Source organism: Tetrao urogallus, assembly GCF_951394365.1.
Source record: "Tetrao urogallus genome assembly, chromosome: 2".
Taxonomy (NCBI): Eukaryota; Metazoa; Chordata; class Aves; order Galliformes; family Phasianidae; genus Tetrao; species Tetrao urogallus.
Genome location: NC_136814.1, coordinates 108578200 through 108592224, shown reverse-complemented (window position 1 = coordinate 108592224; position 14025 = coordinate 108578200). Strand labels below are relative to the sequence as shown.

Below are 14025 nucleotides of genomic sequence, written 5' to 3'. Positions count from 1 at the left end.
GGTGAATCTGAATTCTGAATCACAGAATGGTTTGGGTTGGAAGGGACCTCAAGGATCACGAAGCTCCAACCCCCCTGTGCCATGCAGGGCCACCAACCTCCCCATTTCACAGCAGCCCAGGCTGCCCAGGGCCCCATCCAACCTGGCCTCCAACACCTCCAGGGATGGACGGGGCATCACAGCCTCTCTGGGCAGCTGTTCCAGCACCTCACCACTCTCATAGTAAAGAATTTCCCCCTGACATCCAACCTCAATCTTCATGGTGGTTTTGGTATCTACCAGGATCCTAGGGCAGAGCAGCCCTGTGCAGGTAGCTGCCCCAGCTGAATACTTTGTTGTTGCACTATTGACTGTGCTCTTGTAAGAATTCATTCCTAGCTATTAATGCAGTGTTGGGGGTTTTAATCTGTTAAAACAGGTACACATCAAATGTTAAAATCCCCTTAAACAGAGGCATAACTGGTAACATTTGGTGGCCATTATGTTCAAAAGTTAAGAATGGGAGTGTTATTTCCAGGTAACAGCGAGTTAATCTAGTAGAGCTGGCCCAGCACTGGGTAATGTTGTGTCCCACTGACTTTCGTGGCTTCCTTGGCCCCAGTGCCCTGAAGTCCCAGCCTGTCACCCGCACCTACACACAGCTGGAGGTGCTGAGATCCTGGGTCTTGGCCTGGGTTCCGTGTTCCGATGTGTCCCCAGTGCATTCCTCTGGCTGGGTTTATCTGCTACTTCCATCCTTTTAGAGGGTAATCTATTTTAGCACAAGCCAGTGCTCAGTGCAAAGAGGGTAAAAAAGAATGAAGAAAAATGCACTTTTTTGTTGTTTTCTGGAGTTTAACTTCAGGTCTTTGTGGAAGAAATAGTCAGAGACCTACTGCTCCAGCTGGACTGTCACAAGTCGATGGGGCCAGATGAGATCCACCCGAGAGTGCTGAGGGAACTGGCGGAGGTGAGAGCTGAGCCGCTTTCCATCATCTGTCAGCGCTCCTTGTTGACTGGTGAGGTCCCAGAAGACTGGAGGCTTGCCAATGTGACTCCCATTTACAAGAAAGGTCGTAAGGAGGATCCGGGGAGCTACAGGCCTGTCAGCCTGACCTCGGTGCCAGGGAAGGTGATGGAGCAGATTGCCTTGAGGGAGATCATGCGGCATGTGCTGGGGGATCAGGCCCAGCAGCACGGGTTCGTGAAGGGCAGGTCCTGCTTGACCAACCTGATCTCCTTCTATGATCTAGTGACCCATCTGGTGGATGAGGGAAAGGCTGTTGATGTGCTCTACCTAGACTTCAGCAAAGCCTTTGACACTGTCTCCCACAGCATTCTCCTGCAGAAGCTGGCAGCCCGAGGCTTGGATGGGTACACTCTGTGCTGGGTGAGGAGCTGGCTGGAGGGCCGGGCTCAGAGAGTGGTGGTGAATGGAGTCAAATCCAGCTGGCGACCGGTCGTGAGTGGTGTTCCCCAGGGGTCGGTGCTGGGGCCTGTCCTCTTCAATATCTTGATTGATGACCTCGATGAGGGCATCGAGTGCACCCTCAGTACATTCACAGATGACACCAAATTGGCTGGAAGCGTGGATCTGCCTGGGGGTAGCGAGGCCCTACAGAGGGATCTGGACAGGCTGGAGAGCTGGGCTGAAGCCAATGGGATGAGGTTCAACAAGGCCAAATGCCGGGTCCTGCACTTCGGCTACAACAACCCCAGGCGACGCTACAGGCTTGGGGCGGTGTGGCTGGATGAGTGTGAAGAAGAGAAGGACCTGGGGATATTGATGGATGCTGGATATTGAACATGAGCCGACAGTGTGCCCAGGTGGCCAAGAAGGCCAATGGCATCCTGGCTTGCATCAGAAACAGTGCTGCCAGCAGGAGCAGGGAGGTGAGCATCCCCTGTTCTCAGCACTGGTGAGGCCGCACCTCGAGTACTGTGTCCAGTTTTGGGCCCCTCACTGCAAGAAAGATATTGAGGCCCTGGAACGTGTTCAGAGGAGGGCAACAAAGCTGGTGAGGGGTTTGGAACACAGGGCTGATGAGGAGAGGCTGAAGGAGCTGGGAATGTTCAGCCTGGAGAAGAGGAGCTCAGGGGAGACCTCATTGCTCTCTATAACTTCCTGAAGGGAGGCTGTAGTGAGCTGGGGGTCGGCCTCTTCTCTCGTGTCATCAGTGATAGGAGCAGAGGGAATGGCTTCAAGCTACGGCAGGGGAGATTCAGGCTGGACATGAGGAAGTATTACTTTTCAGAAAGGGTGGTCAGGCACTGCAATGGATGCCCAGGGAGGTGGTGGAGTCACCGAGCCTGGGGGTGTCCAAGGAAAGGCTGGATGTTGTGTTGAGGGACATGGTTTAGTGGGAGCTATTGGGAATAGGTGAACGGTTGGACTGGATGATCTCTTAGGTCTTTTCCAACCTTGGTGATTCTATGATTCTATGATTCTAACTCTTTGGAGGTGCTCACTTTGCTCCTGGAATTTTTTGTTTGCCTGAATTGATCTTCAGCTGCAGACAGAATCTGGAGTTGTTTGGATCTGGGTTGGTGGAGGGGGTTGTTTGTTTTTGGACATTTCTTTTCCAAAATAGTTTATGTTGCTGAAGTCTTGTCAGTGCTTCTTCGTTTTGTTTTTATATTTATCTTTTATTTTCCTGCTGAATAAATAGAAGCCTCCTTTCACAAACAGAATCTTATCCTATGGACACACACGAGAGCTTGGTTTAAATACCTTGACTTTTGTGGTAGGCTGAACAAGAAGGAGCTGCACATTGTTGAAAACATTTGAGTCAGACATAATGTGAGTCTATTTTCGGATCCCATTCAGCACCTATGGGTCATGGTTGTAGGGCTCTGTGTTACTGTGCTGGATTTGTGCAGCACTGCAAACAGCCTGTGAGCAGAGCTGCAACAGAAATAATCCTGCTGTTTGGAGTGGTAATGAGCACAGCCACGCTGGCTTCTGAATGTGGGCAGCATCTTTGTTGCAGTGCTGCTGTAACTGTGAACTCTCCCTAAGGCTCAGTCAGCAATGGTTTGCTTGCAGAGAGGGGTCAAGATGTTGTGCAAGTGGTTTTAATGACTTGGCAGCCGAGCTGAAGAATGTGAAGTTGGGGCACTGTTTGTACGTATCAGGCAGGGCTGGCTTAAAACCGTGGTAACACCAGGCAGAAACCAGAGCCATGCACAGAGGAATAAAGGCTGCAGGGCAGGGCTGCGTGGTCCCACACTGCACAGAGCACGGGGGAGAGGCTGACCCTGGCTGCAGTGTGACTCATTGCCTTCCAGCTTTGGGAGCTGCTGCCTTTCTGAAGGGACTGCTGATTCAGGTATGGGACTCCATCATCACGTGTTCATCATCGGAGAGCCTGAGGATGTTACTGCATTGTGCTGGGTCTTGGGATGGAAAATAACAACTGGAATTACATTTCATCAGCGTTATTCTCAGTTCCAGAACTCGTTTGGTGACTGCGTGTGTCTCTGTAAAAGCTTTGTATTTCTGTGTAGATGTGCAAGCAGATCCGCTCAGTTGCTCCTAAATCCACTCTGAAATACTCCCCTGGGATATCTGCACACACAGTGCCCCTTTATTCCACACACAATTGTCATTATTGTCAAAACGTGAAACAAACGACAAAGCTTCTGAAAGCCTTTTCATAACACTCTCCTTGTTCTCATTCCCAGGAGCAATGTACGTCCCCAACCCAGCATATGGCTGGTAGGGGGCAGCTTTAGGGTCGTGTACTGTGAGATGTCAGTGCTCTCCAAAATGCCCTTCCATCCCTGCACCTTGGCTCTTTGGTGAAGGTTGATGGGATGGACGTGATCCCCAAATCCTCCAGCTTAGCGCCTGCCAACAAGAGAGGGGCTTTCCTGCACTGCTGGGACAAAAGCTGTGGGTAGAGGCATGTGTGTGAGGTGCTGAGGTGCACAGGTGGCTGTGTCAACAACTGGGTATTGAGCATCAGACTTTGCTTTATGTATGAAATAGGGCTTCACTGCTTCCGGGGAGTCTGCTGAACTAAATGTAGCAATGCTGTAGCCAAAGGTAAGGATGGCTTTTAACTCATTTTGAGGGCTGGAGCAGCTCTGCTATGAGGAAAGGTTGAGGCTTGTTTAGCCTGGAGAAGAGAAGGCTGTGGGGAGACCTCATTGTGGCCTTCCAGTACTTGAAGGGAGCGGATAAACAGGAGGGGGAATGGCTGTTTGTGAGGGTGGATGGTGATGGGACAAGGGGAATGGTTTTAAACTGAGACAAGGGAGGTTTGGGTTGGATCTGAGGAGGAAGTTTTTCCCCCCGAGGGTGGTGAGGCACTGGCACAGGTTGCCCAAGGAGGCTGTGGATGCCCCATCCCTGCAGGCATTCAAGGCCAGGCTGGATGTGGCTCTGGGCAGCCTGGGCTGCTGGTTGGCGACCTGCACACAGCAGGGGTTGGGACTGGAGGAGCGCTGTGGGCCTTTGCAGCCCAGGCCATGCTGTCAGTCTATGATTCTCGTTGATAGAACCTTTCAAAAATAAGTTTGCTCTGGGTGCAGCAGACAATGTCAATCTAACAATTTAAAAGTAGATGAACATTTATTAACATTGGGTGAGATTATAAGGAGACCGCATGCCTAAAAATCTCAGGTGGGGATTGCATCATGATTTAAAATCAGAAATGCGTAGTGCTGTAGAACACAACGCATGTTGGGAGATGGAAGTTGAAGTCCTGAAGTGCTCTGTAGAGTTCTTGTGCCTCGTAATCGCTGGTTTTGAGATGGGAACCAACTGGGGAGCTTCTGTAAAGAGCTCCCAAAGTACCCCAGTGAGCTACAGCGGCTTGTAAGGGAAAATCTAGGTTATGCTTAGGGATAGGTGAGAAGAGACAAAAAATGAAAGTAATTGCCATCTCAGCAAGGTTTCTTTACCACGATAGAGAGGAAAAATTGCAATAATTCTATTTTGAAGAGGGATGAATAGTAGAAGTGCAGGAGTAATCACGCAGAGGAACAGAGCAGTTTGCACACCGTGTACCAGCTTTCCTAAGGTGAAGGAGATGCACTGCTGAAATGGGCAGAGGGCAGATGGAGAAGTGGGGAAGAAAAGGACAATGTGAGGAAGCTGTGCTGCTTAGCTGTGTGCTGTGACCTGGGCTCTGTCACTGCTGGGGGAGCACACCGGGCCCGGAGTCACCGCCACGTGCACTGCTGAGGATGCTCTCCCAGTGCTTGGCAATCAGCATTGTGTGACTCTTTTCCTTTTTCATAGAATCACAGAATCCCAGCATGGCCTGGGTTGCAAAGGCCCACAGCGCTCCTCCAGTCCCAACCCCCTGCTGTGTGCAGGTCGCCAACCAGCAGCCCAGGCTGCCCAGAGCCACATCCAGCCTGGCCTTGAATGCCTGCAGGGATGGGGCATCCACAGCCTCCTTGGGCAACCTGTGCCACTGCCTCACCACCCTCGGGGGAAAAAACTTCCTCCTCAGATCCAACCCAAACCTCCCCTGTCTCACTTTAAAACCATCCCTCTTGTCCTGTCCCCTTTTTGGAGATTATTACTTTTTTATCTCGTTTTGGCCGTGCTGTGGATGTCTCACCAGGCTCACATACACATGACTCATTGCTGCTCTCAGAGCTTCTTCCAGCTCTTGGAAAACCACTTAGTAACTTTTCCCTTTCCTGATGACGTGGTTTTTCCATTGCAGCCTACTTAGAACTTCGCTTCGGCGTCTGTCGCTGTTTTCTGAGCTTCCACATATCTGATATTCAAATACAGGAATTGAAGTTCTTCTTAACAGGCACAAAAATGGTAACTTCACATTCTTCCCTAAAAATAATTTACTGTGGTTTGTGCAAATACCCAAAGAGATGCAGTGGATGGTGATCAAACCAGCTGGTTGCCACGATGGCTGTGTCCATTGCTCTGCTGCCTTGCTCTATCTGAGCCATTGCTGTCTGTCTGTATGTTCTTGGGTCTTTAGTCCTGGGATATGTTTCTATTCTGGTTTTGGATTCTCCTTTGTAATTGTTGCTGGTTGGGATTACTATAAATGCAAGTTAGGAAATACTGGGCGAAGAATTGAACAGGTCTTGGAACAGAAATTGCTGCTGTTAGGTGTCAGCTTTGTTGTATCAGCATCTAAATTTACTGCCAGCTCTTGGGGTGAGGAGCTGACGTCTCTGCAGAGATTCTTTCATTAGGTAACGTGAAGTTCCCTGTGCTTCCCAGCTGGAATGGGGAGCTGGGCAGTGTGAGCTGAGCTGAGCTCCTGCTCTTATGTCCATGCCATCCTTTTGGTGCAGGTGTCTTTGTTCTGAATTTCAGCAGGCACATGGCAGGCTGCAGCCCTGTCTGCGCTTCTGCAGAGGCACTGGAGCTAGTTCTACACAAGAGGCTTTAAATATCCAGAGCAAACTATGTGCATCCTCCCAAAGCGTGGCACAAACTGCAGCATCTGGCAGTGAGGCTCAGTGAGTGCCTGGTGTCACATGGAGCTGTGTGCTGTGAGGTGTGTACCAGTAAGGTGTGTTTGCTTTCTGCAGTATGATACCCTGCACTAGTCAAATACTTTAATTCTGCCTGTTAATCTGACTTGGCCATAAGTGTCACAGAATCACAGAATGGGTTGGGTTGGAAGGGACCTCAAGGATCACGAAGCTCCAACCCCCCTGTGCCATGCAGGGCCACCAACCTCCCCATTTCACAGCAGCCCAGGCTGCCCAGGGCCCCATCCAACCTGGCCTTGAACACCTCCAGGGATGGACGGGGCATCACAGCCTCTCTGGCAGCTGTTCCAGCACCTCACCACTCTCACAGCACACAACTTCCCCCTGACATCCAATCTCCATCTGCCCTCCCTCAACTTCAAGCCATTTCCCGTTTCCAGTGTTATCTGTGGGGCTGCAATATCTGAAAGTAACCTACAGATAGTGAGAATGGAAAGAGAAGAAATAATGTTGCCACTTTGGGATAAAGATCGACTTCCAAACATTTACAAAGTCAGGACTTCTATTTCGCAGTACATCTTTGCTGCAAGCAGCCCACCTGACAAGGCACAAGCAGTCCTAATGAACCAATGGATGTAAAACCGCTTTTGCTGGATGCTGAAGGAGCATCTGTAAGGGCAGAGGGTGCAAAGGGTGCTTTGAGGGAGCCTTCTGTGCTCTGTGCTTTGAAGGGGCATTGAGTTCGAAGCGCAGCCAGGTGCTCCTGTGCTCTTCCTGAAGATGAGTCGCAGTGCACGGTGTGTGTGGAAGTGATGGGATCCCATGTGCAGGTGCTGACTGCTCCCGGCGGCAGCTCTGAGTGCTCACTGACCTCATGTGCGGGGTTCTGCAGCCTGCCTGATGACAGAGACGGCCGCTGGTAAAGCAGAACGCTGCCTTTCTTGTTTGTCTTTCGTTAGCGCTCTGCTGTGGGTTTTAAGGTACAATGGAGTAATGAATGGCACCGTAAGGCCGGTAGCTTGAAATGCGGGGTTAATTTACACTCGGAGCGGAGCTCTCAGTGCCAGGCGATCCTTTTTTGCCAACATAAGCACTCAGCTGAAACAACAGCTATGACTCAGTTGCCAGCAAACGCTGCTTGAATTGATTTAGTCCCGGTTCAGATTTAGCACATAATCATGTTCAATTTGATCCACTGTGCTGCCGAGAGATAAAAGGGCTGAAAAAATAGACGTGGCTTATGTCAGTGGTGGCGGTGATGTCATTGCCACGAGAGATGGGCTGTGCACAGCGTTACTATGCTGTGCTGCTCACTGCTGCCTGTGAGGGAGGCACGGAGCCGAGAGCAGCTGGCCGGAGCCAGCCCAGAGTCTGGGGCCGTTCCATAGCAGGAGCACATCGACGCTTCCTGCCTTCTTCCCACCGCTCCATCCCCTGAGGCTGCTGAAGTCTGTGTGCAGCAGGGGGGGATGCCAGCCCGTAGCATGGACTGTGATGTCTCTACTCTGGTTGCCTGCGGGGTCGATGCGGAGATCTTTGCCAACCAAGAGGTTCAGGTACGCACCTCCGAATCTTTTCTTACGGATGCTTCCTAAAAGCCCTCGGGGAGCAATAGGAGTTTGTAGGTAGCTGTCGGTGGTGATAAGGAGGCAGGTGAGGTTCTGCTACAGTAGTAGCAGGCACGCAGTTAAACAGTCTGCTAATTAGCAGAGAGAGCTGCGGGAATGAGCTGCTTTGCGCGGCGTTTTGCTAAGCTGGAAGCAGAGCCCGCTGTTTGCGCCGGACCGAGATCAGAAGCAGGTTATGTAACTGACAGCTGTGTGTGCGTGCCTCATCTTCCTAACGAATCATTGTTAATTTTGTACGGCTGTTTTTAGCTCAGCCGCGCCGAGAATGTTGTTGATCGATATCGACCACCTCCGGGTGGCTTTGCTCCTCTGGGCGGCAGCTGTTCACTGCTTTCAGACCCCAACCAAGCATGCGAGAGCAGCGCCTTCGTGAAGGGTTAAAAGTTAGTGGCAAGTGATGCGCCTGCAGCATGGCAGCACACAGAAAGTTGTGCATCTCCCTGTCGTGTGAATAGCTCAAACCCAGGGCTTCATTCTAACGCTCGGTATCCCGGGCTCATAGTCTCTTAATTAGACATCTGCTGTAGAAAAATCATTGTATGTAATTGCTCGCTGTTGAAATCAATTACCTTTCTCATTTATTACATTACCGTGGGAAAACCACTGCAAATGAAGTTTGAAAGAGGAATTTTAAGTATGCTTTTCGCAGATCATCTGAAAGAGCTCCTAGGCATCATACAGTGCAAGTCAGCACTTTATTTAAAGGGCAATACAGATGGCATTTAATTTCTAATCTGATTACTGTGCTCCTCGTATGAAAATAATGAAGTGGGGGCTGTACGAATTTGAGGTCAAATTCAGAACCCCTCTCTGTTTAACTCTGAGTCGTACATTGAAGTCAACGGAAATGTCTGGAAAAAACGTTTTCATTTGCCAGAGGTTGTGATTTTTATTCCTGTTGGTCGGTTAGGTATCACACATGCTTCTACAAATGCTTTTAGGTTCCAGAAGAGAGTCCTGCTAATTTAAAAGGTTTTCTCTTTCCAATTTAATATTGGGTTCAGAGATGAAACTGATAGAGAGTAATTGTGAGGAGTGGCTGAGGAGGATGGGCCTGCCTGCACCGGGACGCATTTGCTGGGCTGTTCTGAGTGGTAAAATGTGTGTTCTTACTGCCTTCTTTCATTAGAGACTGAAATTGAGAAATTCAGAAATCAATCTGCACTGACAGAGACTCAGAGCTGGAGCGGCTCTTTTAGTGCGGTGTTTGACAGCAGGTTGCACAAGAAATTCAAGGTGTAGGGATCTTCTTGTACCCTCTGAATAAGGAATAATAGCAGTGAGGAAGTGCAAATCTAGATTCCATAAAATCAGCAGAAAGCTTTCCATTGACTTGGATGAGACTTAGAGTAACCTGGTTTAAACTGCAGCATCTGGAAAGCGTGGCTTGAAGTGCACGGGATAACAGTGAACTAAAGGGTTACAGGGATGCTATGGGAACCAAAATCCCTTTCGTGTGCCGTTTTACTTGGTCTTTCTGTGCTTTGTTTGCCTTGGTTAAAACTGTCTTATTCTTGATGTCTGAGTTCAAAGTGAGTGCAAAGGCTCTGGGCATATTTACATTGGAGACTGCACTGCAGACTGCAGTGCAGCTTAGGAACACTAAGTCGACTTCGAAGTCATCTGGCTGAGATGCTGAGAGCAGCCTGTCCTCGCTGACCCACGGCTCCATGCAGAGCAGTTTTCACCTACCAGCCAGCAAACTGGCGTCACAGGCAGCCAGCAGTGCTCTGCAGCCAGGGCCCAGCACCGGGGCACAGTGTGGGCATCCTCCTTGTTGCAGCTTGAGCACTGCTGGTGTTTTAAAGGTGGGGAGAGCTGCTACAAGTTCAGCATAAAGGACACTGGTGTTTTTGTTTGCAAAAAGGGCTCCGTTCTGATCGCACCGTATTTGTGTTGACTTTGATAAGGGAATCATCAAGACTTAAGGTTGGAAAGGAAGAATTGTAGAATCATTAAGGTTGGAAAAGACCTCTGTGATCATCTAGTCCAACCTTCGACCCATCTCCACCATGCCCACTAAACCGCGACCCTAGGAAGGCCATTCTGAGAAGAGATGGGTGTGGAAGTTGCAGGAAAAGATCAAAAGCAAGCACAGCAGTCCCTGCATTCAACTGGAAGACCCAAGTACTGAAAACTAGAGTTACATAGAACCATAGAATCACAGCATGGCCTGGGTTGCAGAGGCCCATGATGCTCATCCAGTCCCAACTCCCTGCTGTGTGTAGGTTGCCAACCAACAGCCCAGGCTGCCCAGAGCCACATCCAGCCTGGCTGTGCTGCTGTTGTGGCCAGGAGCTGCCCCAGGCCAACAGTAGAGGTGCTTAGCTTGTGTTTGCTCCATAGAGCAGCTGGTAATGGAGCTGGGGCTGCTGCTCTCTGGAGCAGTGGCCCAGAAGTACAGGACTGCACTGCGGGGTTTGGAATGGAGAAGCTGCTCAGCTTCTTGCTGCTCTTCCACCCATGGAAATGACCTTAATTCTGTAGGCTCAGTGCCCTTAGCATCTGGCAGCCAGACTCAGAAATGCTCTTTTTCCATTTGGCCTCTGAAATGGGAGAATAATTACTTAACGCAGAAGGCAGAGCTTTGCAGTTCCAGCACATGGAGCGGCTCATCCTTTCGACAAACGGAGGCATGTATGGGGGCCTGAAACTGGCAGCCGGCCACTGTGCTCGCACCCATGGTTTGCCATCCATGAAGCCATGCAGCAGGCCTTTTGCTTTCTACCCGCTGTTGCTTTGAGTTGCCTTTTGTAGCCCAGTAATGAGGTCACGCTGATGAAGGTGCTGCTGTCTGTATTGTGCCTGTATGTATTGTGCCTGTACTGTGCCAGGAATTGGCAAACTTTAGGGCAGGCATGGAAATCATAGAGTGCAGTTCTGCTTTGTAGTACACCTGGATAATTGAGATTCCTCTTTCAGCACCTCTAGAAAATCATTTTGTATCATGTTTGTTACATAGCTAATTAGTTAATTAATATCTTAATTCTAGCAGAGAAATTCTAGACAGTACTTACATACTGGCAGAGAACTTAAGCTCATACTTACTACTCTAAGCAAGACTTACATTATTAATTCTTACCCCATAGAACCGGAAGATCATCTTCATGATCTTCAGTTATTTTCACATGTACCATTCTGCCAGGCAGCATGATGGGATAGAGACAGCAAGGTACAAGGAAACAGAAGGCAAACTAATGACACAGACTGATGGAATTTGCATCTGAAGACTGTAAGGTAATTTAGAGTGGAAGGTTGACCTCATTGTGACCTTCCAGTACTTTAGAAACAGGAGGGGAACGGCTGTTTGTGAGGGTGGGTGGTGATAGGACAAGGGGAATGGTTTTAAAGTGAGACAGGGGAGGTTTGGGTTGGATATGAGGAGGAAGTTTTTCTCCCCGAGGGTGGTGAGGCAGTGGCACAGGTTGCCCAAGGAGGCTGTGGATGCCCCATCCCTGCAGGCATTCAAGGCCAGGCTGGATGTGGCTCTGGGCAGCCTGGGCTGCTGGTTGGCGACCTGCACACAGCAGGGGGTTGGAGCTGGATGGTTGTGCAAAGTTTAGATGTATGGCTAAATGCCTTTCTAGCACAAATGAATCCTTGGCTCTTGAGGTTTTTCAGCACCACTTCATTCTCCATTCGTAAAAGTGACTCATTCAGAGACGTTCTGAGGTTTGCAGCTGAAGTGCTCTAAGGTTGGCGTCAAGTGAAGAAAGCTGTAGAGAAAAGTGCTGCTGCCCCTCTGGGTACTGCAGCTGCCCAATGGCAGAAAGCAGGTCTTGTCTGCACAGTGTCTGCATTCCCTTTTTCAGATTTTTCTCCTCAGCTGTGTAACCTTGATTTATGGGAAGAGACTGCTGCACTGTGATAAGACTGCAACAAACTAGAGATAAGGAGGAAGCAAACAGCAGCAGGACTACCAAAAGAATCCTGTTAGCTAAAAGACCTGTTTTATAACCTCTTCCGTTCGTGTTTTCTGTACCTGATAGTTATTTTTATATAAACTTTTCCATTTGTGAAATCTTTTATGATCCAAATAAAGGACCCAGATCTTCTGGGTTAGTTGGTTTGTTTTTGTGGGAGAAGGAGACAGGGAAGTTCTTTTTCCCAAAGAAGTTTCAGGTCTGTAGTGATGTGATTTTCCTCTGCAGCTCTGCGTATGCACCTCGTTTTCTCTCAAGCATTACCAGTAGTTGTTGCTTCTTAACACGACCGAAGGTTTGATGTTGAGAGAAGCTGCATTTTTTCAGACAAACATCTGTTCCATCTCTATTTTAACAAACACTTTATCTGTAGATTAATGGATATGCTTTATGGTTGGCTGGTTCTTCCTTTAATATCTAAATAATCTGCTAAGTTTTCATCATTCACATGCCAAGCAACATATTTGCTTTGGAAGATACCATCATATGCAGAATGCAACAACCATGACAGTGTGATTTCAAGCAGTGAATTCTTCCTTGGTGAGGAGATGCTGAGCGAAAAGAGGAGCAGGGTTTATCAGACAGCTGAATAACACGCATTGCCAAGGCTGAGAAGCTGGCCAAGCAAAGCGGCTGACTGCTGCTGACTGCTGCTCAGTTGTTGCAGGGCTTTCTGCTGTCCATCCACATGTTTAGACTGGTGCTGGGGCTGCACGTGTAAGCTTAATTATTATTTTTTCTGGCCAAATAGTAAACCTTTCCCCCTTTTTCTCCTTGGCAGTGCATCTCAAAGCATGTACAGCCATAAGTTTGACTCCAGCCTATGCTTTCTGCCTGGATAAGAACTTTATTTTCTGCTTCGTTCATGTTAATTCTGACAGCAGATCACTTTCTCATAACATCAGTGTTCCTACGATGCATTTAATTGCCTTCATTTGGTATTTCTGGTGATGCTCAGAAAAGCCCTTGACAGCACTAGCTGTGTGTAAGCAGCCCCACTGTCACTGAAGGATCCCGTGCAGCAACTGGTGCAGTGGGAAACCAGATCCCAGAGTCACCACAAACCCCCCGGAGGACATCGATTCCAGCCCCAGGCCCCACACAGCACCCAACCCCACCTGGCTGAGTCTGGTGTCCCCATGCTCCCTGTGAGGAGCTGCAGCCGCCGAAAGGCCTCCTGTCAGCCTGCTCTGCTCGGGGCCCAGCCACCTAAGGGGCCTTGGCCACCCCTCAAATGTCCCCTCGAGGCCCTTCTCCACTTTTGTAGCCCTCATCAGAATGCTCTCTAACAGCTTCGTGTCCTTTCAGGACTGTGGCACCCAACACTGCACCCAGTGCTGGAGGTGAGGCTGCACAGAGCACAGTGGGACCTTCCTCCCCTGGCCCACTGGCAGTGCTGGGTCTGGTGCTCCCAAGGCAGGGCTGGCTCTGCTGGTTCCTCAGCAGCCTGCTGGTTCCTGAGCACACGGAATCACAGAATCACAGAATGGTTTGGGTTGGAAGGGACCTCAAGGATCACGAAGCTCCAACCCCCCTGTGCCATGCAGGGCCACCAACCTCCCCATTTCACAGCAGCCCAGGCTGCCCAGGGCCCCATCCAACCTGGCCTCCAACACCTCCAGGGATGGACGGGGCATCACAGCCTCTCTGGGCAGCTGTTCCAGCACCTCACCACTCTCATAGCAAAGAATTTATTGATCCTCAGCGCTGCCATAGGAGCAGGGCTGCTCTCCAGCCTCTCATCCCGTGGTCTGTACTTATCACCAGCGTTGCCCCATCCCAGCTGCAGATTTCCCAGGCGTGCAACTTGTCAAGGTCTCTTTACAAGGCCTCTTCCTCAAAGGAGTCAGCAGCTCCTCTCAATTTAGTGCCATCCAGTCTTACCCAATGTTCCTTCAAGTCCTTCATCCAAGCCACTGATGAAAAGGTTGAAGAGGCCCTAAAATGCAGCCCTGCAGGAGCCCACCACTGGCTGCCAGTTTGGTGTAACCCCATTACTGGAACCTTTGTAGCCCAGCCTGTCAGCCAGGTGTTCATCCATCACCTACCGTAGGTCTTTGCCTTGTTGT

General features: G+C 49.8%; 1 protein-coding gene across 2 annotated transcripts in view; it reads left to right on the top strand.

Moving 5' to 3' along the window:
• RCAN2 (regulator of calcineurin 2) overlaps positions 1–14025 on the top strand; it is a gene marked incomplete at both ends in the record, with an annotated part of 71733 nt that overhangs the window by 31090 nt on the left and 26618 nt on the right. Inside the window, one exon of one of the 2 annotated variants that reach the window (XM_079550477.1) lies at positions 7866–7961. The exons of the other annotated variant lie outside the window; for it this stretch is intronic. Within the exon in view, the coding sequence (XP_079406603.1) occupies positions 7866–7961 (96 nt within the window). The remainder of the gene's footprint in view (positions 1–7865; positions 7962–14025) is intronic. 2 annotated transcript variants of the gene reach the window in all.